The sequence below is a fragment of the Lutjanus erythropterus genome, chromosome 19 (genome assembly GCF_056507025.1).
Source record: "Lutjanus erythropterus isolate fLutEry1 chromosome 19, fLutEry1.hap2, whole genome shotgun sequence".
Lineage (NCBI taxonomy): Eukaryota > Metazoa > Chordata > Actinopteri > Lutjaniformes > Lutjanidae > Lutjanus > Lutjanus erythropterus.
Window position 1 is genome coordinate 29391690 of NC_139335.1, and position 25745 is coordinate 29417434.

The 25745-nt window shown below is 41.9% G+C and overlaps 1 protein-coding gene across 2 annotated transcripts in view; it reads right to left on the reverse strand.

Annotated features, from left to right (window-relative positions):
- Nucleotides 1-25745, reverse strand: part of smg1 (SMG1 nonsense mediated mRNA decay associated PI3K related kinase) — a 56379-nt gene that overhangs the window by 5231 nt on the left and 25403 nt on the right. For both annotated transcript variants that reach the window (XM_084745216.1, XM_084745214.1), the window contains exons 27-58: nucleotides 25319-25469; nucleotides 23830-23950; nucleotides 22649-22894; nucleotides 22002-22153; nucleotides 21757-21892; nucleotides 20995-21139; nucleotides 20672-20810; nucleotides 19983-20201; nucleotides 19701-19881; nucleotides 18097-18258; nucleotides 17397-17614; nucleotides 16769-16923; nucleotides 15518-15740; nucleotides 14016-14262; nucleotides 13351-13580; nucleotides 12659-12904; nucleotides 12307-12445; nucleotides 11898-12007; nucleotides 10679-10897; nucleotides 10264-10457; nucleotides 9682-9854; nucleotides 8693-8972; nucleotides 7243-7515; nucleotides 6867-7101; nucleotides 6318-6529; nucleotides 5577-5733; nucleotides 4170-4359; nucleotides 3667-3947; nucleotides 2685-2894; nucleotides 1252-1389; nucleotides 653-805; nucleotides 379-558 (exon numbers count right to left, since the gene is read on the reverse strand). In XM_084745216.1, the coding sequence (XP_084601342.1) occupies nucleotides 379-558; nucleotides 653-805; nucleotides 1252-1389; nucleotides 2685-2894; nucleotides 3667-3947; nucleotides 4170-4359; nucleotides 5577-5733; nucleotides 6318-6529; nucleotides 6867-7101; nucleotides 7243-7515; nucleotides 8693-8972; nucleotides 9682-9854; nucleotides 10264-10457; nucleotides 10679-10897; nucleotides 11898-12007; nucleotides 12307-12445; nucleotides 12659-12904; nucleotides 13351-13580; nucleotides 14016-14262; nucleotides 15518-15740; nucleotides 16769-16923; nucleotides 17397-17614; nucleotides 18097-18258; nucleotides 19701-19881; nucleotides 19983-20201; nucleotides 20672-20810; nucleotides 20995-21139; nucleotides 21757-21892; nucleotides 22002-22153; nucleotides 22649-22894; nucleotides 23830-23950; nucleotides 25319-25469 (6115 nt within the window). The remainder of the gene's footprint in view (nucleotides 1-378; nucleotides 559-652; nucleotides 806-1251; nucleotides 1390-2684; nucleotides 2895-3666; nucleotides 3948-4169; nucleotides 4360-5576; nucleotides 5734-6317; nucleotides 6530-6866; nucleotides 7102-7242; nucleotides 7516-8692; nucleotides 8973-9681; nucleotides 9855-10263; nucleotides 10458-10678; nucleotides 10898-11897; nucleotides 12008-12306; nucleotides 12446-12658; nucleotides 12905-13350; nucleotides 13581-14015; nucleotides 14263-15517; nucleotides 15741-16768; nucleotides 16924-17396; nucleotides 17615-18096; nucleotides 18259-19700; nucleotides 19882-19982; nucleotides 20202-20671; nucleotides 20811-20994; nucleotides 21140-21756; nucleotides 21893-22001; nucleotides 22154-22648; nucleotides 22895-23829; nucleotides 23951-25318; nucleotides 25470-25745) is intronic.

Here is a 25745-nt window from a genome sequence, read left to right on the forward strand (position 1 = left end):
AAATATTCTGGTCTGAAAATGTCTTACAAGGAAAAAAAGTAAATGAATGAACTGAAATTTACAATTTTTGTGATATTATTTATGTAATGACAACTGTCCAGTCTGCAGAAGCAGAGCGTACAGATGAAATATACAGCTGTTCTTCTCTTACCCACGTGTGTGGGGAACAAAAATACTATTTTTGGAATTCTGAATAAATTGGCTTAATTAATAACACAATAATAAACAACCAGGCTGCTTAAAAACATTTAATTTATAATCTACTGAATCATCTAAAACTTCTTTAATTAACTTCATTTAACTTCCAGTGTAGCTGAAAAGTAAAGCATCATATTTTTAACATGAAAATGGAGTGTAGAGGTCAGACGTCAAACCCACCAGTCTGTGCAATAGTTGGAGCTCGAGTGGAGACACAGTGCTGCTGAACTGAGCAGCATAGGAACAGGTCTGCTGGCAGCGCTTCAGCAGCTCAAACAGTGCTGCATCCATGTTGAGGGCCTCCGGGGATCGGGTCCGAAGGCCTTCAAAGTTCAGGATGGTGGAGCACAGGAAGGTGACCTGTGGGAGAGATGGCAAGGAGACTTGGCACTTTCTGCTAGCTAAAAAAAGAACAGTCTAGTCACTTTGATCAGGATGAGGGCAGTGTTGTTACCTGGCTGGTGCGCTGGTTCTCTCTGGCCACCATGGCGCGTCTCTCCCTGATGGTCATCTCAAAGTCCTGCAGGACAGGGGCCAGCGCCGGATTGGCTCCACCAGCCCACTTCAGACGCTGCTCGATGCTCGCCTCCAGTGACGCCAGCTTCTCCTGAGGACAGCAGGGAAACAACACATGATGTGGACTTCTGTTTTATGAGTATTTTCTTTAGATCTTCAGTTAAATCACAATGTGTATAGGCAAACAAAATAAATACAATTTATGATTTCATTTAACAGATAAAAAAGGATTCAATTTTCCCACAACAATACAGACATTAAAAGTTTGGTGTTTGTGTTTCTAAAATCTTGGCCATGACCCTGGCCCCAGGAAAAGTATACACTCCCAGGTACACATTTCTTCCAAATTAGGCTCCTGACTCAAGTATTTAAAGAAAGCCTGCCTTTGCAATTGTGCTGCTTGTTGATAAAATTGAGAATATATAAACATATATATAAAAAACACTAACTAGCTTCTGAGTAAACAGGCCCTATGGCGTTCCCTTGCAAGGATTCACTGATGGATTAAATACAATGCGTATGTGGTGTGATACTGACCTGAATAGCCACTATGGCTCCCTCGTCCTGACTCAGCTTGTACAGCTTCTTCTTCATGTTGCTGAGGATGACAGAGCGAGGAGGAATGCTGACACTCAGAGGCTGATTACTGGGGCCCAGAACGTCCTCATGCTGCCACTGAAGGTGGAAACACACAAAACAGTGTTACATCTGGAAGAGCAGCACTGGCAACATTTGTCATCTTGTCCACAACCTTTGTTACATACGTGAACTCAATACTAACCAAATCTGCAAAGTCAGCTCACATTTAGGGGCTCTGCTCATCAAAGCACTTTCCTGTGGCCAGCGATATTTTTCTGAATGTTTCCAATGGGAACGCTGCGTTTTTTACACTCTACAAATGCTACAAACAGAAGTATCGCGGTGAGATGCTGAGTGCCTATTCTGCCCTGAGCGTTTTTCTGGTCGCCAAGAGTTGAAAAATGTTCATCTCTGGATAAAATGCTGCACTCGTCACTGTCACTTTTCACCCAGTTGTCCAATTACAGTGGAGGGGGGGGGCGCAGGTCAAATAGGCTACATGAATTGTGAGCTGTTTGTACTCCTTGCGCTTGGCTTAATTTGGCCTGGTTTGAGTCTGCATGGCAGGGATTTAAACATCCATTACAAATGGCTATATTTTCATTTAAAATGTATTTTATATAAATTACACAATAGGCAAACAAATGTGAAAATATTTATTTATTTCAGCCACAGGCAGTCATACTGACCACATGGAAAATGTCACTGTTTTCTTTCTTACTTTTTGCAGTTGCAGACGCATCTTACTTGCTTAGCAGCTATCACTGTCTCTGTCAATAAAACTTCACAAACGGTCTCGCTTTCCAATTTCCCAACATTAAAATAGAAATAATAAAATAAGACTCAATTTATAATTAGGGGAGTCCATGGACAGCTGTAATCTTGTTGTAACTCACTGAATTTTCATGTTAAAGCTCTCAAATTTTGAAACAAAGTACTCTGGTACCATGGTTCTAGGTGGAAATGTCTTATTATTAATGTTAAAATAACATGTTTATAATCTTATAAAATACTTTTAACAGTTTCTTACTCTGATTAATTCTAGAGTAATCTAAGATTTGAATTGGATCTCTGATGATTATTATCCTACAGTGAATATATGCAATCATGATGGTTTACTACATTCGATGGCATGCATATTGAGTTTTTTTCATTTTTAAAAAAGATAAACTGACAGAATAAATGCATTAATCTCTTAGTCTGGAGAACAGAAATCCTACCTATGTTGGTTGTGATATAATAAGAAACAAAAAAAATAACCTCATAATCCAGTCAGTACCAACTCTACATACTACAAACAGGCAATATTATATGACACAGGTTAAATATATGATTGCTTATGAATATGAACACAGCTCATCAGAAGCTTCCACACACGCTTCAGTGTGTACCTGAAACATGGCGATGTGCAGCTGGCTCCTCTGCAGGCTGGCCTTGGCCGCCTCCAGGTTGGTGTCCAGCTTCCTCAGCAGGTCTACCTTTTTCCAGGCAGTGTCATAGGAGGAGGCCAGCACCGTGGCTCTGTTCAGCAGCAGCTGGGAGACCCGGCCTGACGCCAGGCTCTGCTCCACTGCCTTCTTACACAGCTCATCCAGAGACACCTACAGTGAAAAATTACAATTAACCACAGAGCACCTCATTTAACAAGGTAACAAATTATTTTCAGAGTAAATAAAATATAAAGGTTCTAACAAAATATGGTCATATCCTTCTCAGTATCACTAATTTCTCACCAAAATTCTAGCTCACTCAAACAGACACACACACATCAGCGTTTTAACATATTCTTTTGGACCCGTCATTGACATAATGCATACACTCTTAGAAATAAGGGTTTCAAATGGGCTCCTCCTAAAGCTCTGAGGTTATACCCAGAACCATTTGCTTCTGAAGTCCCCTTTTTGAAGAAAGGGTTGTCAAAGGTTTTTTGTAAGACTGCGTTATTAAAAACCCTTTTTGGACAAAAGAGTGGAACAACCTGGGTGGGTTCTACATAAAAACCTTGGAATACAAAGGGGTTCTCAGTAGAAACCCCCTTTGTGGGTCCTAGATAAAACCCTTGGAGTAAAAAAAATTTTTTTTCGGTAGAACCACCTGAGTGGGTTCTACATAAAACCCCTGGAGTATAAAAGGGTTCTTGGTAGAACCACTGGGTGGGTTCCTCTGTGGAGAGCTCTCCTTCAGAACCTTTCATTGGAGGTTTTGGGTGAAACCTTTCACAGATAGTTCTAGGTATGACACTTTGTTGTTCTTGGTAGAACTCATTACAACTAAGTGTCTAATCTTAACCTTAACCTAATTGTAACTTTAATGCAGTTACACACACACAGTTACACACACAGTTACACACACACACACACACACACACAGTACCTTGCTCTCTGCACCAAAGTCTTTGGCCTCCACCTGGGCGACCACATCCAGGCCCAGGGCAGACAACGTGCTGCAGAGGGCCAGGCCAAGAGCTTGGCTGGGCAGACCCATGAGCATCTGTCGAACAAACTCAGCTGTGAAGGCCTTGATGGGGCGGGTCATCTTGTCCTCACTGACCACCGTCACACCTGACCCTGTGGCACTGGGCCGCCGGTACAGCGGCTTCCCCAAACCAACAGGTCCGTTACTAGGTAGCAGGTCCTCAGCTGGGGGGCAGGTACCTGAACACACCAGATTTGTCACACACTCATCAGACCAGTGGACAACCAAGCCCAGATAAAAGACTAGAAATATAATGATAAACATTTTATAGAGTAAGAAACAAAAAAAAAAACCTCCACAGGGTTCAAGTAAAATGTCATATTTAACAGGGGACTGGTGATCAGCCAGTCACAATTTGTGGCTGGTTTATAATAGTCTGTAAAGTTTTGAAGAGCTCCTACCAGACAGAGTCTGAGCAAAGGAAGCACACAGTCTGAAGAAGTCCCTGATGGTCTGCAGTCTCTTGAGGAAAAACACCTCCTCCATCAGCTGCCGCTGACTCGGGCTGTCAAAGAAGTGGAGCTGTGTGGCCCGAGCCTCCCTCAGGACATCCACCTTCCTCCAGGCTGACGGCACCTCCAGTGAACTCAGCTGAGGAGAACGAGGAACAGAGGAAAAAGGGGTTTAAGAGAGCAAGAGTGGAAATAATGCTGCTGACTGGTGGTTCAAGGAAAACAAATACATACTATTACTTTCATTGATGAAAAATTTCCCTCGGCGATTAAATCATAGTGATACTAATTGGCAATAGACATCATCAATGGCAATATCAAAAGAGTCTGATAGAATTTTTACTTAAATGCAAAACAACCATGAAAGCTCAGAATGAATGCGCCCCAGCTCATAAACAGCCTGTCATATCTCTAGCTGCTCTGAGTGACACAAGAACCTTTGTAAACCGTGTGCAGCAACAATCAGTGGTAAAAATACAACAAACCTGAAATGCCATTTGAGGAAGAGTCTTTCCAAAATTCATGCAAATGTAAACACACTTACATTTTTTTCTGGCTAAGCAGAGCTGATGTGTCTTCAGTAAACCTGACATACAATACTGTGGATGCGTAAGATTAGCAACTCTGGACCATTCACTTCTCTAATCGGTAGATTCTAAATTCAAAGACTGATTATCAAGGATTATTTTCATCATCGATTAATCTGTCAAATATTTTCTTGATTACTTCATTAGTTGTGTGGTTCATAAAATGTCAGAAAATGGTGAAAGATGTTGATCAGTGTTTTCCAAAGCCCAAGATGACTTCCTCAAATCTTTTGTTTTGTCCACAGCACAAAGATGTTCAGTTAACTGTAGAATTTTTACTTTTTTCTTTGAAAACTGACTCAAACCAATCCATTATATATCAAAATAGTTACTGATTAATTTAACAATCAATGTTTTTGGCTTGGACCGTGTCTGGTGGAGGTTTTGCACCTGTAATTTTGGTCTGGATCAAACTGTACATGTCAAATAAATATTTACCAAAAACTGTTTCTGTCATTTTGGGTCATTTGATCACACTGATGTTCGTTCAACTGTTCATTTTTCTGATCAGTTTGGTTTTAATTAGTTATTTGATGCTATAAAATGGGGTTTCATGCCATGACTGACAGCTGTGCTCTGCTGTCTCTGATGTCAAGATGGCAGCGCTCGTATCCAGGATATTTTGGCTTCAGTTTTGTACAGAAACAGAGAACAGAGAGTAGAGTAGACCAGCTCTATATGAAAAGATGACTTCTTTTATGATTTGGCGCTATACAAATAAAACTGACTTGACTATCATTACATTTATGAAAGAAAACCCAGATGCTACCTTCTCTGTGAGCTGTCCAAAGGCAGTCTCCAGCTGGGTGAACATGCCATCGAAGGCCACCAACAACATTTGACCCGCAGACATCTTTGGGGTGTCCTGGCCCGGTCCATCCATGCTGCGAGGCTGGATCAGCTCAGAGTACTGAGCACGCAACATCCTGAGAACAAGGTTTTAATTCATTAGTCAGACTTTGGATTTTAAGCATTTACAGGTTTATAATTATTGTACGATACAAGTGCAGAGTACAAAAATAAAAATAAAAAAGTTGGAAATATTTTTGTGATAAGTAAGGGTACTTTGTTTCAAAATCTGACAGCTTTAACACAAAAATTCGGTGAGTTATAGGTGCTGAGCCAAAAAATGTTACAACCGTCCCTGGTCTCCCCTACTTTATTTTTAATGGGGTCTAATTAATTAATTTTTTAGGAAATTTGAAATTGAGACCACTTGTTAAGTTTTATTGACAGAGACAATGATAGCTGCTAAACAACCAAGATGCATCTCCAAATGTGCAAAAATTAACAATATAACTGGCAATTTCCATGTGATCATTATGACCCAAAATAGGCAAGGATTATCACATTTTCTTTGCCTTTTGTGTAATTTAGATAAAAAAAAAAATAAAAATGAAAGTACAGACAATGTTAATGCACACAGAAGTTTCAAAATGTTCAAACTGACTGCTTTGGCTGATCTAGTGTTCAGCTAATGCTGTGCCTAAATTCTACAGCAGCTGCTTACCTGGTGATGTGGAGGCAGTGGTTGTGTCCATCGTGGTCCAGGCCCGTGGTGGCCTGCAGACTGTCGGCCAAACCCTGCAGGCCGAGACCATCAGAACTCTGCTCCACCAGCTGCTCCAACTCTGCCAACATGGACTCCAGGGTGGGCTCTCCTTTTACCATGCAGCGCAGAGCCTCAGGAAAGATGATCTGACGGAAGTTGGTGTTCAGTTCCTACAGTGGAAAAAGAAGACACATAAGAGTCAGACATTACTGGATCTCTTTTCCAGTGGAACAAACTTCTCAACAGCCACGTTTACATAATAACAAACATATGACTAAGTCCACATCTAGTCTTGTTCTAAACAATACATAATGCTCCGCAAAAAGTAATAAGTTGTTTTGAAAAATAAGCTGAAATACATTACATACATGGATATATTAACACAGTTACAAACATATTTTCATTGGAGGGTTTTTTTTTTACAATTGTTAGAAGCTTTCCATCCAGAGAACAGGCTGCTTACAGTTTGAACTGGTCTATTTCATCATGTTTTGGGGGTGCGCCTACCTGTAAGCAGGTGTACACAGCATTAGCCAAGTACACTGCCTGGGTGGTAGCTGAGGGTGCAGGCAGCTCCAGGTCGTGTGGCAGGAGTGGGCAACGTTGCAGCAGTGTAGCCAGAGCACTGACATTTCCAATCATGGAGCAGAGCTCCTCCAGGAACCATGCCCCATCCCGGGATGTCAGGTCTACCAGCTGCTCTCCAGCACTGGCAGCCGCACCCTCCATCACCAGGTTCCTCCTGGAGAACAAACACAGTTACTTACTTCTGTTCACCTGAAACCTTCATCTTAATTTTATCAGTTCCACTTTACAAAAGCAACAAATTTCTAAACAAGACTAGGTTGAAACCTATGCATGGAATAAAAGGCAAGTGTTAAACCTGCAAAGTGCACAGAGGGCAGAGGTGATGATTCCAGCCAAACTGAGGGAGCCGGGCTCTCCGTTCTCCCGGAGGAACACCGTAATGCAGTGCTCGATCTCCTGCAGCTGCTCCTCGCAGGCTGCCGCGGTCGTGCCCTCGGCCTTCAGTCGCTCTGCTTGGTGCATCACACGGTCATTAGTGTCAGCCACCTGGTGCTGCAAAGTTATCTCCACACTGGACAGGAACTGGCAGGAGGCTGCAGGAGGCTGGGGAGCAAACAGCACCTCATATCTAGAGAGGAAAGGGGATTCAAAGTTATAGGTGAGTGTAACAACATAACAAAGTTGACATAATCTTACTGACAAAAAATGTCAGGCCGTCTTCAAATTGCTTCTTTTGTCCAAAAAAAAAGTCCAAAAACCTAGACTCTTCATGTACTGTCATAAATGACAGAAAGAAATGAAGAAGCTGGAATCAGAAAACGTTTGATAATTTTGCTTGAAAAATGACTGAAACTGGGGAGCCCCTTGTAGCTCAGTTGGTAGAGTATGCGCCCCGTGTATTGAGGCTATCAGTCCTCTGCAGTGGCTGTCAGTTTGATTCCCACCTGTTGCCCATTTGCTGTGTGTCATTCCCTATCTCCCCCTCCCTCTCTACCCCCCTTTCAAGTCCTTCAAGTTGTTCAAGTCACATCTTTAGCTGTTATTATCCAATAAAGGCAGTGTCTCAGGATAGGCATGTACACGACAAAATTATAAATGCAACACTTGCTTTTGAAACCATTTTTATGAGTTGAAGTAAAAAGAATCTCATGCATACAAAATGTTTCTATCTCTGAAGGTTTTGTTTTGCCAGTGGGGTAAATCTGTATTAGTAAGCACTTCTCCTTCGCCAAGATAATCCATCCACCTGTCAGGTGATAAATAGCAGGATTATTGTCAAAGTGTGTTTGGACTGGTCACAATAAAAGGACACTCTAAAATGTGCAGTCTGATCTTGACAAAAAGACATTTATTAGGTACTGAACTGTGGCTATTTTAATTAGGGCTACAGATACACAATTTTTGTCCTGATCAGACCAAAGTCATGACCCCCCTACTCTGACTGGGTTTCCCTGACAATCTAACCCTAACCAATCACTCCTCATGCCAAAATTTAACCAACACAACCAACACAGGCACTGAGCACTATCCACTCTGAGGCAGAAATGGGCCTCTTCTGCCCTCCTGGAAAAAAACCCCATTTGTTTAACTATAGCCCTGCTTGTGAAAAATGGGAGCAAAACCAAAAATGCTGTTTATATTTGTGTAATTAGGGTGTAGTGACCTTTGTTGCTTAGTAACGGCTACAGACTCATTCAAAGATCTCAGGGCTAAGCCCTGCACTGCACTGACCCTCCAGTCATACAATCACCTGACAACAAACCACACCATCCAGCCAACCAGTAATGTCTGCTGCGGTTCCTTACTGTCTGCAGATGTGCTGGCATTGCTCCACTGTCATGTCTCTGAGCAGCTCCTCCAACCAGGCCTTCCACTGGTGGGCACGGTGGAGCAGCAGGGTGGTCCGTGGGTACAGCAGGGCCACTGTAGCATAGCTGTGCAACTGCTCCAGGCAACCACGAAGGGCCCCACGGCGCTGCTGCAGCAAGGAGCTCACTTCTGCCTCTAGGCTCTCACACTGGCTGATTAGGTGGGCCTGGCCTGCATTCTGCAGGAAGGCTGTGGCTGGCACATAGCTCGGAGGACCTGGAAGAATTGAATAGCCAAGAACAAGATGTAATACAGCTCAAGGACACTTGAACAAAATGCTCCATACAATACATTTACCAAAGTCATTCAGATATGAAATTACATCTAAAAAAAAAGTAACAGCCTTCATCTTGCTGGGAATTGTTGCTGAATCTGGCATTAAGCAGGACTACTGTATGACAAACAGGAGCAGGGCAATGATTTTCAAACAAAAATAAAAGTTTGAGATTCTTGACCCTCTTTGAAGGTAAAGTCAGCAGTGTTTGTCCGAGCTGTTTGTAAATGCATCTGGACAATAAATACTGAGCACAGCAAACAATGAGAAAAATTAAGGAAATGCAGGAAGAGGTCAGAGTCTCTGCAGATACAGACACCACCACACACGTTTACTGGGTTTTAAGTCATGATTGAAAAGGATCCTGTAACAGTCCATTTTTTGTTTTTTGTTTTGTTTTAGGAAAATATTACACATTATACATTTAAAGACAAGAAACATAATTTTTTAAAATGTTACCACAATCCTTTTTTCAATTTAAATGTACGTTTAACCTTAAATGAGCCAAATACACATCCAGTGGTAAGTATTTAATTAAACACACTGCATCAATCAAATTTATTTTCCACAAAACCAAGAAAAGCTTCACAACTTAATTTTTTTAACTAGTCTTTCACTCATCCTGCTCGCATAATATCCAGTGGGACTAACCGAGATCTATGGGGCTGCTGATGTCCTGCAGCAGGCTGGCCAGCTGAGTGGCCTCCAGGTTGGAGAACGCAGCCTGGTACTGGGAGATCCACTGGTCCAGGTCAGCCAGTTTGCTCTGAATGGCCTCCTGCACTGTTCGCTGCCGCGACTGCAGCTGGGTGTGTTCAGAGTACCTGTGACAAGATGACTGGATGAGTAAGCTTTCATGATGTGTTGTTACATATTGTTGCACAAAGTGTTTCTAATAGACATCAGGCCAGAAAATCCTGATGTAAAAAAACTGTGGAACTGTTTGCTTTCAACAAACTGAATGGTGACATGAATTTAACCTGTAACATTCTAATTTATTTATTCATTGAACAATTTTGCAATACTACAGTGGAATGTGAGCAATGTCAGCATTGATAAAGAAGAAAATTCTTCACATACAATTATGTTACAATACTACCTCTGCCAATGGGGAATCAAGGCTTGAAATGTCATAGAGACTTAGATACGTTTAACGTCTATATCCATCTGTCTATATGTATGCACATATATATATATATATATGACTAAAGTCTGTACTGTGTTGTCGCAGACCTTTGCTCCAGGGTGAGGATGAGATGGTCTGGATGGTTCTCGGCCCCCTCCAGGAAAGCCATCTCCTCCTGCAGTTTGGCTTGGAGTTTTTCCCCCTGGCACAGCAGCTCCTGCAGGACCAAGTACTCCTCCACAGCCTCTTCCACTTGTGGCAGCACTGCCAGCATCTCATCACGATTCTTAAACCAGTTAACCTGCACACAGTCCACACAGTCCAATTGCACTCAAATGATATGGTGATATTTAAGTAGATGGAAATTGTGTAAGAAATAGAAATTGTGTAAGAAATAAACAAAATCGGGTCTCAGAGAACATGTTAGAGAACTGTACAACACTGGCTAATATTTTACATGTAATTACAGACTGAGATGGTCCATGGAGCTCATGTAGTTGCTGGCTCCTATCCTGAACTCACCTTAATCTCAGCCACCCTGGAGGAGAACAGAGAGCGTGTGATGTCCCTCTCCATCTCTCTCTTGCTCTGCTTGCTGTCAGCCTGTTGGCCTCCTCCTCCATACACTGCACCAGCAAAGCCCACCTCCCCTCCAGCAGTCCAGTCTACCAGGGGATCATAGACAAAGGCTTCTAGCAGGGTAAGCAGGGTCTCTCTGCCTCGACGCATCATCTGAACCACCTGAAAATGACACATCTGACGTGAGTACTTATTCAGTAGAAACTACCTACAAGAAACAAACATTTTTATCAGATATCAAGACCAGGTTGTGCACATGATCGGCTTTAAAGGTGGGGTGTGCTATTCTAATCCAATACACTTTATCAAATTCAGCAAATATCTCCTGACGGTCCTCTGAATTCCTGTTCTGTGTATGCACCAAAAAAACCCTGATGTTTTCACACAGCCCCTGGCTCCGTAAATGGGATGACAATTTTTATCCCAAAAGTTTCAAACAAACTCTGAGCTCCCCTCCTGCCAGTAAAGGAGTCAACATCAGAGCAAAATCAGTGTGACTAACATGTTTCTTCCTCTAGAAGCTCTGGCTTGTCACTGGGTCTCACCACCAAAAATCCCTGGCACTCAGCAGTTGTCGGTCAGCTCTGTGCCTCAGCTCCTCCCCCACCTGTCCCCAGCTCTGTCCTTCAAAGCTCACCACTAGTCAGTAGCTGCCTGTCGGTTCTGTGCCTCAGCTCCTACGCGGCCTGTGCCTGGCTCTCTACCCCAAAAGCTCCCCATTTCTCAGCAGCTGTCTGTAAGCTCTGTGCCTCAGCGCCAGCATGGCTTTCTCCCCCAAAGATCCACAGCTATCAGCATCTGTCTGTTGGCTCTGAGTCTGGGCTCCACCACAGTCCTCTCCACATTTGTGTTTTCCTAGAAATAAAATATTACTATGAACCTCATTGACGCTACCAGTAACTTTGGGCTGCAGATGCACTGGCTTCCACCATATTGCTCAGTTGTTACTGTTGTTTCCTTGGCAACGTTTATGAATTTGAGAGGCAGAGCAACTGAAAGATGGGGTGTGTTTCTTTGGCTGCTGTGTTTAAGCATCGAAAATGACTCATCCCACCTTTAAAGGTTATGCCTTAAATAGGTGTATTATAAAGAAGAATATACAGTATATGCACAATTCAGTGTGTATGTGATGGGGACCAGTAGTGTGTGATATGGCCATAACCTGTTCACAGGACAGTCTGAAAATGCCCTCCACACCAGTGACTCCCAGAGCAGTCTCAATATTGTGGGTCATCCTGAATGGGACCTTCTCTGGCACTCGCAGGCTCTTTCCTAGGGACACACACAGACAACACACACCATGTTATTCACAGAGTATGCTATTAAACCAGGAAAAACAGAGTGACTCAACAGATATATCATGCAGACTGTCTTCTTTTTTGTGGTAAACAGGCTGCCCTAAGCCATTTTTATGACACATTGTTTTAATCAGCAATTGAAGTCAGGCTTATTAACAAAAACAAATGAGTCAGTAGCCCATAAGACAATGCAGAGTTTACACTTTGGACAAGTTATTCTTCATGCTGTTCTGACTCACTCAATTCACAGTCAAATAAACCATTAAAACTGACCTTTCTCAAAGCATACATTGTAGTCAATGTGCACCACCTCTCCAGTGGTCATGTCAATCAACACATTGTCAAGGTGACGGTCGCCGAGGCCGATAATGTACCCCACCATCGACATGACAGCAGTGGATCTGGCGTAGGACTGCAGCACAAAAGAAAAAGAAGATCAGCCAAACTGAACATTTATACTGGATGCTTGCAGGAGCCCTGGACTTTGATCCATGACAACATTTGTGTATATCCTGTACAGTTGCTCATTTTAAAGCCAGAAATGAAAAGATATCATCATGGTTAAAAAAACAACAGTTAAGGAAAACAATTTAGTCACATCACACATCATAACAACCATGTTTACCTGAGTGACCCTCCACCACTCGCTGGGTGTGGTGCAGGAACACCACAGCTCTTTGGCCAGCAGGTTGGAGGGTGTAGCCTCCATTAACTCTTTCAGCACCTCCTTCATGACGCTCAGAGGCCAGTCTCGTCGTGTCACATCTAGGCTGAGCCCCACTGCCTTCAGAGCTGGCCCGATGCGGCTGTAGTAGAGCTCACTGGGGCGGGGCACTGGAGGCACTGGCTGCTGTTGAAACGAGTCTTGGGCCTGGTCAGGACAAAAGGACACAACAGATTAACTCTGATGAAAAACATTTAACACTGCCACAATGCCCATAAGTGATCGTTCTGACCTCGACTTCCACACTCTATTACTATAACAACAAAATGTAAATTTTGTAAAATGTATTTAATTTAATTTAAAACAGTGGCGTTTTCCGAGTGGTCAGTATGACTGCTTACAGCTAAAAGGATAATATTTTCTTTGCTTTTGTGTGATTTTCAAAACAAACATTTTAAGCAAAAATACAATTTTAAGGAAAAGTCAGATACCAGCAGCATTGTATTTTTTAATTCAACAAAGTTATTGCACAAATAAATTTGACTTTGGGTTGAAACAATAAAGGTAGTCAGAAAGTAGCCCAGTGCAGTTTTGTTAAACAGATTCTTGCATCACAACTTCTCAGTGCAGCAGAGTCCAAAGTGTGATGTTACCTTCTGAGTCTGCAGCACTGCCTCTCTCTGCTGCCAGCGCTTGTAGAGGCCAAACAGTGGCGTGGCTCCATCCACCCACTGAATGAGTCCTGATCGGGTTCCGAGGGGGGTGACTGAGTAGTGGCGGGCATGGAAGCGCGGCTGCTCCTGCTGGTTGATCTTGGTGAACATGGTGTTGACAATCGACAAAAACTGCATGATGCGCTCGTCCAAATGCAAATCCTCTAGACCTGAAAGAGATAAGGTTTTAATCAGTACTTTATTACTACTAACACTCTTCAAATATTAAATCAGACATGGAGTCAAACAAAGAGCAGAAGTTGTTTGAATTATTTCTAATTATACTGTGACCATACTGGTCATGATAGTTATACAACGTGCAGGCCTGCAACATGTGAAGCTAACAATCCATGTTATGACTATTACAGCATGGTTAAGATTTAATTTTACATCTATCAGAGTTTTGTGATCCACTGCACCCCTAATGTTCGCTCTAATGGAGAACAGTGAGCACAGAGGTGATAATTTACAGTGTATATGGCTTTAAATGGCTGTTTCTTAGATATCCCTTTTATTAGAATGTAAAGTATTTTCCAATTGTATATATGAGAGAATTTCTTGATTTGTTTTCCAGCCATATTCACTGCTGTAAGATGTTCTCATACCTTTAAAGAGGTACGGGTAGTTGCGTCCATCTGAGCCCAGGAAGAAGAGCTTCTTGGGTTTGGTCTTGGTGGGCAGGATGGTGATGGTGTTGCCCACGCTCTGTATGGTGACGGCATCTGATGCTGACACCTCACCTGGCAGGGCCATCTCTGTCGTGTTCATAGACACCAGACGAGGACTGATCTCATCCAGATGAAGCAGGTAGCTGGCTCGCTTCTGAGCACGCTGCTGCAGGCTCATCATGATCTGACCAACACACACACACACACACACACACACCATGGTCAGGCCATCATCCAAATGTGTCTTTTCACATATGCAGCACACAATAGGAGACTGGGAGGGGTGGGTGGTGGGGCTGATGACTGTTTTGTGTTTACATCAATAAAATTCAAATTTCAAAATTAAACTGTGAAAGAAGAGAAGAGTTATAGATACAGCCATCAGCTGACTGCAGTCTGGAGTCAGGAGAGACACTTGTGGCGTGCTGCAATTTGCAGGACGCATACTTTCTGACTATAATCTGATGTTTTCACATCACAGTTGATGAAGAAATGCATTAACACATGACCTTAAAAATATTGTACTCATATAAGCTGTTACTGGTTGGCAGATAGTCTGTAAAAAAATGAAATGATGGAGCAGCTGCACACTGCCCAACATCTTCACAGTGGTAATTTTGACAGCTAACTTTGATTTAGTTTTAGCCAGTCTTTTGACTGAAATGCCATTTAGTTTAATTAATTTATTAGTTGACTAAATTTCAGTCGATTAAAATGTGACATGATGCATTATTTCTGTTATAAAGTATACCTAATTTCTTTAAATGAGCATTCTTCTTCTTGTTAAATATGTGTTTCATACATTTGAGAGCAAATTGCTCATCTACGATTATATTTATTGGGTCTAATGTTAAGATATTATGTCTTATAAGCCTGCCCTGCACAATGGCCAAGTATTATTCTATGAATAGTTCCAAAACAACAATGATTTCAATGTACTTTACTTCATGAATGCAAAGATGTACAGAGAGAAGAGGGGAAAGAAGGGAGACTGGAGGAAAATAACAGAAGCACAGCCTTTGTGTGCACAGAGCAATCAGAGACTGAACTTCAGCACACACAGACACACACCCTCTCTGCTTCTGATATCACCTCTCTTGTCCACTTATCCCTCTTGTTCATGAAAAGTGTCAATGGATTTTGTCATAGGTTTCGTCATCATAACTTAAATTTTATTTCACCATCTTCTTGTCTTCAGAGAAAAACATTGTTGACAAAGACTGATGAAAATTATAACACACCGTCAACACACCCACTTACTCACTCCAGACACTGAGGCCAAAAAATGAGGCCATTTGTATTCACACATACAGCTCCTCCAGGTAGTGTGCGGATAATTGCAGAGTTGCAGTGCATGTATGAAGGGGCTGAAAGGGGTGGGGCTGTTAATAAACCTATCTTTGATATCCATAGTGATTTTAATGCATACAAACACACACCTGTTTGAAGGGAAGCCAGCTGCTGGCGGGGTTGGCAGGGTTGGCGGGATTTCTCAATCGCTCCAGGGCAGAGATGATGGCATTTCCGTAGGTCTGCTGGAACCAGGTTTCATGTGGCGTCTCTGCCGGAGCTGCTGTGATGCTGCAGACGTGCTCCAGGGCAAAAACCACCGGACGCATCAGAGCAGAGTGCTTCTCACGCATGATGGCAATCTTTTCATCCCTGCAGCACAACAAAGAGTGGAAGTGAACTTGCAAGAAAGTGAAAAACAAAAATTGGCCCCTTAGAGGCAGTTTGCACAGGTTTGTATACTTGGGGGCCTTGGAGAGACAAAAAGCTTCTCTTCCATCTCATTTATGAGTTACAAAGTTTCAGAATTCAGTTAACTTTCCCACTCTTATTCATCACTGCAACTTGAGGATAACATTCTGAATATGAAGAAAAATTTTCTCTCAACAGAGATAATGATCAAAAATATGATGCAGACATACAGACATTATTATTTGACAAATACTTATACTACACAATATCTTAAAGTGGTGGAATTTAATTTAATTTTTACTTTATTTTATAATTTATAAGCAGAAGCTACCATTATGCCCCTACAGATTCTGAAATGTCTGACATGTAGTCAGGCAGAGGAGCCTGGTTGGTTTGGAGATTGCAGTATCTGGCTTATATAACATTAGAGAAGCCTGTGTGACAGCAAGGTAAAGTGGTGAAAATATCCTAATCCTATACTACACTCAAACTATAAACAAATTAAAAACAACTTCATACAACAAGGTTGATTTGCTGTTTCATGTGAAAAATGAAGGACACAGAGGCTGATAAGAATAAAAACTACTGATGACTTAACCTCTTGCCTTTTATCACATTTAAAGTTCAAATACCGTGTTAAAAAAAGCTTACATATAATTCTACACCTTGCCTTCATTTAGTATTCAAGAAATCATGAATATGCAAATTGCCCCACCCTCTCCACATCTTTGGTTTATGACATCACATACTCAGCCTGACTGAATCAGTTCTTTTCAGACTGCCTTTTCTTACTGCAGTTTCATAGCAAGAAATGCTCAGACATGGTGTTTACTGCTTATTTTTGTCCTGATAAGTGACACATGAAAAACATCACATGGACACGTTAACAAGGTTAAAAACATGATTTTCACTAGAGGGGGTCTTTAAATGTGGCTGCAGAATCAACTACAAGTAATGGAAGGAGCTAAGTATAAATAGGTGAGCCTCACCTGCGCAGTGTGTTGTTGTTCTGCACCCTCTTGACCTCGTCCTCCAGCTGTTGGATCCTACGCAGGACATGCATGTGTTGCTGCTGTAACACGCCCAGCCACAGTTCATCCCACAGTAAGGTCACTCTGCGCAGCTCACCCACCAGCTGCTGGACCTGTTCAGCATGAAGAACTGATTAGCAGCTTCACAATGCTCCAGCATCAATCTGATCCAATACACGTTTTCTTATTTATCCTGATTAGATCACTTCTCAGGATTGTGTGGGTGTGTACACACTGTGTTTAAGAACAGCGCCCTCACTTTCTTAGTCACAAGATTTTAAATAGACAACTCATAAAAGATACAGATCTTAGACTGTGTTCACTTTAATCTGATATGTGACTTTGATCTTTACTTTGGTGAAGTTAATAGTTGATTTTTTCAATATTTTTCTGAACTCTCTTGTAATATAGATCTTATTTTCAGCAAAAGTTAGTATAATAAGTGCCATGATCACACAGTGTAAAAGTGTTTTTTTTTTTTTTTGTCTGATACCAGGCATCGTTTTTATAAGAGTGAGAATGTTTCCAGCATGAGGCTTGTGTAAACTCTGTCTATTAAACTTTGTATGTCTGTGCAGCTTCCTACCTGAAGCACCATGGTAGGATTTGCAAAGGACAGTTTCTCCACGATCTTGCTGTAACAGTCCTGCATCATGGCCTGGTCTTGACTGGAGCAGAAGGTTGTCAGCTCTTCTGAAGCTCCTCCTTGCCCGCTGTTCTCCGGCTGCTCCTCCTCCTCCCCAACCAGGGCCTCTCCCTGCATGCTGCCCAGGAAGGTGGGCAGAGCTGATGGTAGTTTACTCCCTGTCAACACATTTCATCATCAGTTAACTCAACTGTAATGTTTACAGTTTTACGTCTATCGCTGATCAGTTTTATTGTCCACTTAAGAGCAGGGGTGCAACGGATCACAAAATTCATGGTTCGGATCGTACCACAGTTGAGTCATAGATTGGATCATTTTTTGATCAGAAAAAAAAAAAGAGGTGTGATTAGGGTTAGATTTTTTTAGAACTACACTTGACTTTGATCTCTCTCTGTCTGTAGTTACATCATTTAATAAACTTCAAATACTATACTCTACTGTATTATATAGTACTGTACTGTGTGTATACTATAGAACATAAAATAGCTAATTATACATTGTGCAGTATAATACACTACTACACTCTACTGTGGTCTGGCTCAATGTTCTGCCCACAGCACTGTCTGATTGAGACACAGTGAAGACTTTGAGAACTCTTTAAGAAGCTACACATGGCCAAGTCAGCAGAACAAAAGATTACCTGCGTTCTGAGCCTCCCCTCCCAGGGAGAGTGACCCCACAATGGCAGGGTAGAGGATGAGATGTGGGGAGTCCTGGGCCACTCGACATAGCAAGCTGCATATGCTCTGTCGGATGTACGCCTCTGGATGGTTGAGACGGGAAAAAAGCTGCGGGATGATGCCTGAGAAGGACAACACATTATGAGAATATAAAAGCACCAGTAGGGGCCAGGTTATGCTAGAAAAGAACTAGTTATTGACTACACTGGAGGCAAAGGTGTTTAGAATTGTTCTGAATAGCCATAACTGAAGGCAGACTAAACACATGGTCATCAGAGATGGGGAGGATGCTATAATCATCTTGAATCATGGTCATAGGATACAAACAGAGGTATGGTGAAAAAAAGAGAGCGCAAACCTCAGTTGAAAGAAAAAAAAGGCGACATTGTAATATCAGCTATCAACTATGTGACCAAAGCCTGTGCTACAAGCTCTGGCAACTCTGATCTGATCAATAAGAGACAGATGGATGTTAAGCACTAAATTAAAGTTTTAATTGTCTAAATCAGAAAAATAACATAACTGCAGAGTTGAGTAGTAGTTAACTACATGTAGTTCAATCATGTCCTCTACGTCCAACAATGTCCTGTCCTTAAAACACAATCAGCGCTGCCTGAGTAACACACTTCTCTCTTTGTCACCTTATTTGTACTTCTGTGTTACTATGTGAGATCCCAGATTCTGTGATCTTTTCTCACAACACAGTTTGGATGTAATATGGACCTTTCCACATAGATATGGAGCAGCCAGCCAATGGGAAAAAGCCCTCAGAGGGCACGCCCTCCATGAGAAATATAGTGTCATTAGAATGTACCAGAGACAAGATTTGGCCATTATGTCATCATATATACAGATCTTCATGACTGCCCATTTGAATGAAATGCAGCGAATTATTGTAAAGAAGGTTTAGGCTTATGCGTTTCAGCAAACAGTTTGCAAATAGCTATTAAGGGCAGAAAGCAGGTTTTATATTGTTTTTACACAAAAATTGGTGCATATATGCAGTTTTTTAAATGTGGGTAAAACAGTTAAATGTAGTGGATTGACCCTTTTCCCATTGCCAGTGGCCCCAACATTTCCTGATGTTGCCGTTTCATCAGAAAAGCTTTCAGATAACAAAATAGCACTATACTTTTATTGTGAAGAGTTTAAAAGGAAGTAAATGTTTATTCACCATTCAGCTGCTTGGTTAAAGACGAGCACTTCATCACTACATCCTTCACCACTGATCAGTTACTTTTTGTAACCTTAATGTGAATGCATCTGCTCTATGTTTTTTGTTGTCTCAGTCTGACTCTGCTGTCTAACCAGGAAACAATCAGATCAAAACTAAACATTCTCCTGCATGTAAACAGCTTCCGCTGCTTATTTCTCGCTCTTTTCTCCCATGTTAATCTGGATATTCATAATTGCAACACCCAGTGTGGGGCTGACTGAGCCTCTAAATCTGAACTTATTCCTGTGCAGACAAGACACACACAGGTCAAGCAGGAACAAAACATTTTAAATCTCTTTGAGAGAACTCCAGCTAAGCTTTCAAGCATTATTTGCATGTATGACATACCCCTCCAGGGTGCTGTAGGGGTGGAGGCTAAGCCCAGCTCAAGCCCTTCCCTCAGTTCACCGGCATGCTTCACCAGCAGACGGAGGAGACGCAGCGTTGCCATGACAATCACATCATCATTGCTCTGTTTGCTGTTGTGACAGGACAGCAGGAGTTTAGGGTCGTCCTCATCTATAGGGACCTACAACAGACAACAGACGGACACTCAGCCTAAGGAACTGGACAGGAAGCTGGTTCTGGTCTTCAACAGCTGCATGATGCTTCACAGGCATCAGGTCTCACCTGTCCTGCGTTGAGCTTGAGGAAGGTAAAATAGGCCTGACAGGAGACCCGGTAGAGGCCGAAAATGCGGTCCACCACCCGTCTCCAAACACGGATCAGACCATCTGTAACAGGCTGGCCTGCATCCCCCAACCAGGGGCAGGAGGCAGTGAGCTGCCGCCAGATCACATCCACCATGTCGTCCTCATCGTCTTCCTGCTGTAGAGCCATGTCCTCATCCTGACCAACAACAGAATACCATCAGAATCTGCCAGCAATGAGCCATTAACATCCACCTTCAGTCATGATTTTAATGTAAAATGCTCTACGGCTGGCCTTCTTTTAATATGCAAGGAATCATCAATATGGGTCTGTGTTTATGATGTCTTTGGACTCTGGTGGCTCAAAAATGTCTGAACGTGAAGATAAAGCTGCTAGACTGAGCACATGTTTGAAGTCGTCAAATTTGACTGAATGGTTAATAAATTACTAAGTTAATGGCAGATGAAACTATTTGAGAAGCACTGTTATAGACTAGCAGCTTTAATGATCTCTCATCTAGTTTGGGTGTTTTATCCAAACTATGCTAACAAAGAGGCAGCAGTCTAGATGTTATTTTTGACTCACTCAGGTGATAATTATATATATAAAAAATATTTTAACATTGTAGTGCCTTCTGTATCTGTTGTAAGAAAAGCTGTCAGCTCTACCTGGATACCAGTAGGTCGACACATGGCCTGTCCCAGAATGCTAAAGATGGTGTCCTTGTCTTCCTCACTGGTGGTGGCTGGCAGCAGCTCCTCTATTTCTTTCTTCTCCCCAGGAAGAAGAGGCAAACCCTCACCTTGGCTGGAGAGAAAAACACATCAGGAAATATTTTAACAGGCTGATGGGCCTGAGCGTTCAGTAAAAACCCTCCGACAACAAACAACAGAACATTATCAGTTTGACAATGGTAGAGTTCATTGTAATGGATCATACAGGTGAAGTTCAAAGCTGGTAACTCCATGTCTACTCCACTGGGTCCACTTACCTGGCATTATCCACCACCTTCCTGCCCCAGCGGTAAGCCCAGCTGGCCAGGGCTGCCCAGGACTTTGCCATCTCTGGAGCCAGGCTAGTGGAGAGCTGGTACAGCTGGCCCAACACAAAGTCCGGCTCCCCAACGCCCACACTCACTGCACAGGAATAACCACCAAGATTCAAATGTAACTACAATCAAACAGATAATTCTACTATACCTTTTGATTGAAAAAAACAAAAACAATGATCAGAGAAACACTGCAACGTGTTAACTTTGTTATTCTGAAATACACATTACTATCAATTTCCACAATACCTGCAATGAAATATAATATAAATGTAATGTAAAAATAGCTGGAAGGCTGTCATGTCATCCATCATCAAAATTACTAAATACAGCATTTTGTCTCTCACAATGTCAGTAAACTTAAACTACTGCTGCACTCGTTCATGTTCACTTTATATTTATAGTCCAGCAGCAGAAATCGCTGCCCTTTACTTTCCAGACATGGCAAGATGCTCTTCTGACAGTGTGTCAGGCAGAAATAAATAAAAAATAAATATCACCCCAGTCTTTTGTCCTTTTGGACATCATCTTGGACTATGGGAAACACTGATGTGCATTTTTCAGCATTTTATTTTTATTTTTATTTTATTTTATTTTATGGACCAAACAACTTATTGATTAATTGAGAAAATAATCGACAGATTAATCAATTGTGAAAACTATCATTAGTTGCAGCCCCAATCCCTAGTGTAGTAAAAATGTTACCCGAGGTCTCAGCGACGATGTGGGGGATGCCCTGTTCCTCGAGGGGAAGCTCCAGCAGAGCAGAGAGATTCCGGCTCAGAGGTGACATGCTGCCCACAGCATTGGATGAGCTTCCTGCTGCTGACTTCTTCACCACCTATACCAAAACATCAACAGTCGGTCCTTATAGGTTTTTGGCATGGAAATGCCAGGTTTACATTTTAGTACACTGAAATTCAGACCAAAGTAAATATAGATTTGCATGCCTGTTTCAGCTGAGGTGTCATGTCTTTCCAGTCAGCCAGCAGCCATTTGCAGAGTGTCAGCAGTGAGCGGCAGGCAGCACCTTCATTCTTCCCCACATGGCAGTAGGACAGAGCAGCTCTGCTCAGCATCTCCATGGCTGCCATAGACTGGCCTTTGGACAGAGACACTGCTTAGAGGAAACTCAAGATCATGTCCTGAGCAACATCATCAGCACAATGCCGAAATACAACTGAGAAACACCTGGCAACAAATAAGTCAGCTGGGACCAGCCTTTATATCATTGTCAGCTGATATTGTGTGGCTGGGTCTTCAAAACTTTACAAGTTCTTCTTGGCCAATGTTCTGCAGGTTTACATTCTGCTTGTGCTGAAGAATGCATTACATTAATCATCAACTATTTTGATGATCGATTTGATCTGGTTTGAGTAACGTAAGAAAAAAGTCTAAATTCTCTGATTTCAGCTTCTTAAATCTGATCATTTTCTGGTTTCTTTACTCCTCTCTTACATTAAACTGAATATTTTTGGGTTGTAGACAAAAAAGACATTTGAGGATGATGGAAACACTGAGATTTTTCACTATTTTCTGACATGTTATAGACAAACAACTAAAATTGAGAAAATAATCAACTAATTAATCGACTCACCTGCAGTTCTCAGGACTTTGGCTTTTTCTATCTGCAGCTCTGGTCCCCACTTCTCCCCCAAAGTGCCCTCCAGGGTGAGACGTCTGAAGGCCAGGCTCAGATCATCCTGCTGCTCATCTTCTTGTGTCCCATCATTGCACTGGCTGAGAAGGCGGGACGCCAATGCAATGTTGCCTTTTTTCCGGGCAAATTTGACAGCAGTCAGACAAAGCTCCATGAGGTGACCATCGATGGAGGACCTGGAACCTGGAAAAGAACGCAGATGGAGAAATGTCAAACACAGTAGTTGCACACTACATATATTTATACCATGGTCTGGGTTAATACTCTTCAGATTTCACACACGTAGTTTGGCTCAAGTTTATTCACCATTCAAAATTCATCTGCTACCCAACTTGTAACCATAGCAACATCACAGAGCACAGCTGTCAACGCTGACACTACTTCCTAACTGGAAGACATGTGAACGAACAAGCAAGCGAGAGGACGGCTGATTGCTTCACTTTTCCTAAATAAGGACATCCTAACCTGCTCTGTGTGTCATCCAACAGGTTGAATGATGTGTTGCTTGCTTGAACCTTCAGCCTATTTAAATGGTTAAAATTAATTTGACATCCTTAACGTTTTTGTTTCCCCTTATCAACACATGACCAAGAGAGAACAAGAGACTAATAAACAAGGTTGAGAAGAAGTGGCATCTTTTATATGATCTACAGGAGCCTTTTTACAGGAATACCCTCAAACAGGATGGTTTGGACGGGAAAAAATTGAACTTTTGAGACTTAATTTAAGATAATCATATTTGTTCTGAATAAATAATTCAGACACCTTTACTCATCTACAGCAGGAGGAATCTCAAGCACCACTGCAACATCACTTGTAAATATCGCAGTTGTTCACTTGCATTGCTTCTAGTTAGGAAACAGAGTTACTTGTTATCCACTGTGGCAAGTCGGCTGAGTTTGGTTGTAAAAGAGACTACAATTATTCGTCACCATGAAAACAATAAGCTCTGGCTTCATAACTTTCAATTCTGAGTGCAAAACTTTGACCAAGAAGACTGTGAATGCTTTTATTTCATATTGTTGGCAAATGGCCATGGTATAAGCGGGATAATCAACTTGTAGGTGTGCAATAAACAGTTTGAAGTCACTTCACAGAGGCAACCACCCTCTACTTACCTTTGACTTTGCTGAGGAGTTGTCTCTGGAACATGGTGTACCTGAGGGCCTGAAGGAAAGGCTGGACATCCTGTTGCTTGCAGGAGCTCAGAGCCTCACTGCACAGAGGAATCACACAGTCCTGCAGAAAATACAAACAAACATCTTGTTTTTTTTGGTAGAATAATCAAGTTTACTTCGTCTTCTTTTTTGCTTTTGCTTTTTAAAAAAACAAACAAAAAAAACTGCTTCTGTACAGGCCAACCAGGGCTTTCAAAGCTACACACTACATTCACTTGCCATCACTTCCATCATTCAGTAGTGTTTGAATCTTGGTGTTTAGCAAAGGCTAAGGGGTCTTTGTGCTCTTTTTAATCATTTACATTCCTTATGTCCTAACCAGTAAATACTTCAAATAACATCAAACAAACATTCATAATATAAATTCATTCTATTTATAATACATGTTGCACTGAATATTGTCACAGCTGTGATCCGGTCGTAGAAAATAATCACAGCTGTGATAAAATTCAGTCCAACAGCACAACCTCAAGTGTGAGCATCATCCATTAGTTAATGGTAATAACTGACAACAAATTATGATTTCTTTGTTTATTTACTCATTTATGTGGCTCCACCAAAAACAAATAGTTCTGCCACTGGACTTGACTATTGCAAAGCAACACAAGCATTTTCCTGCACACTAACGTTAGCTTGCCAGCTACTTTGTGTAGGTCTCCATCTTAGTTGTGCCGATGGATCAATGAAACTGCCTCAAGGCTGTATTCAGCTCAGACTTCTTAAGAGACTGAATGTCCATGTGTAATTTCTGAGACTCGACCTGGTACAGACCAAACAACAGGACTAAGACTTCATGAAAAGGTGGTCAGTCTGCTTCCAAACAGACTCTGGTGCAGTTTGTTTGTGGTCTGAAAGCAAATGAATGGACAACAAGATTCAATGGTTACAGATATGTTATTTTAGCTGACTGAAGAAGCCAAACTACTAATAAATCCATCTGTTCATCATGAAAAATGTTCAAGGATCAGTCTTGTTATTTATATGTTTAAGCCATGTACCTAATTAACTCATCTACAGGGGGAGTAATTTCAAGTGCATATAGAATTTATCCAAGTTCTTTAACAATGGTAACGCATATGCACACGAGTGCAGGTATTTCCCGTTAAACATGTCAAAAGCTGTTAAAACCGATGTTCTTGTATCCAACTCCATGCTCCATGTCAGATTAAAAAGTATGTAACAATGATCCCACAGTAATAGGCACTGAATCACATGCAAGACACTTTCTGTCTCTTCCCATCTCTATGGGTTCTGTTGGTCACTGTTAATGTAGGCTAACGGTTATTAAAACACTTGTAAAGTGGAGTGATACATTCACCCAGTAGTGATGTGTTTTAAATCTGTCTTCCCGGAGTGTCTCACGTCCAATCAAATTACTTGGACAGATCTAACTGTTGCATAAAATCAAACAAAGCATGAGTGAACATACCTCTTGTCCAGTGAGAGTGTTCTCCAGGGTGGCAGTGCAGTGGAGCTGCAGGGTGGGCAGGGTGGGCAGGGCATCAGACAGAGTGAGGGTGGACAAGCGAAGAGGACCCAGGCATATCCGTCCAGTCTGTTTCAGGCAGCGCACCAACGTACTGTAACATCACATCACATGATACTAAGAAACTGCTCATCCTGGGATTGCCTTTGGGCGGCTAACAACATGGTAAAAACAAATCGTTACACAGATAAATAATTACAGAATACATTCTACCATGTCTCCAAGAAGACACAGCAGTTCAAAGCTGGATTACAAAGCTTCTGAAAGGGGCATAATTTCTCAAGAGCTGAAGTTGTAAAGATGCAACACTAGTGTTAGCATTAAACCACCATCCTGCAGTAATATGTTGCTCTGTCATCACAACATGAAA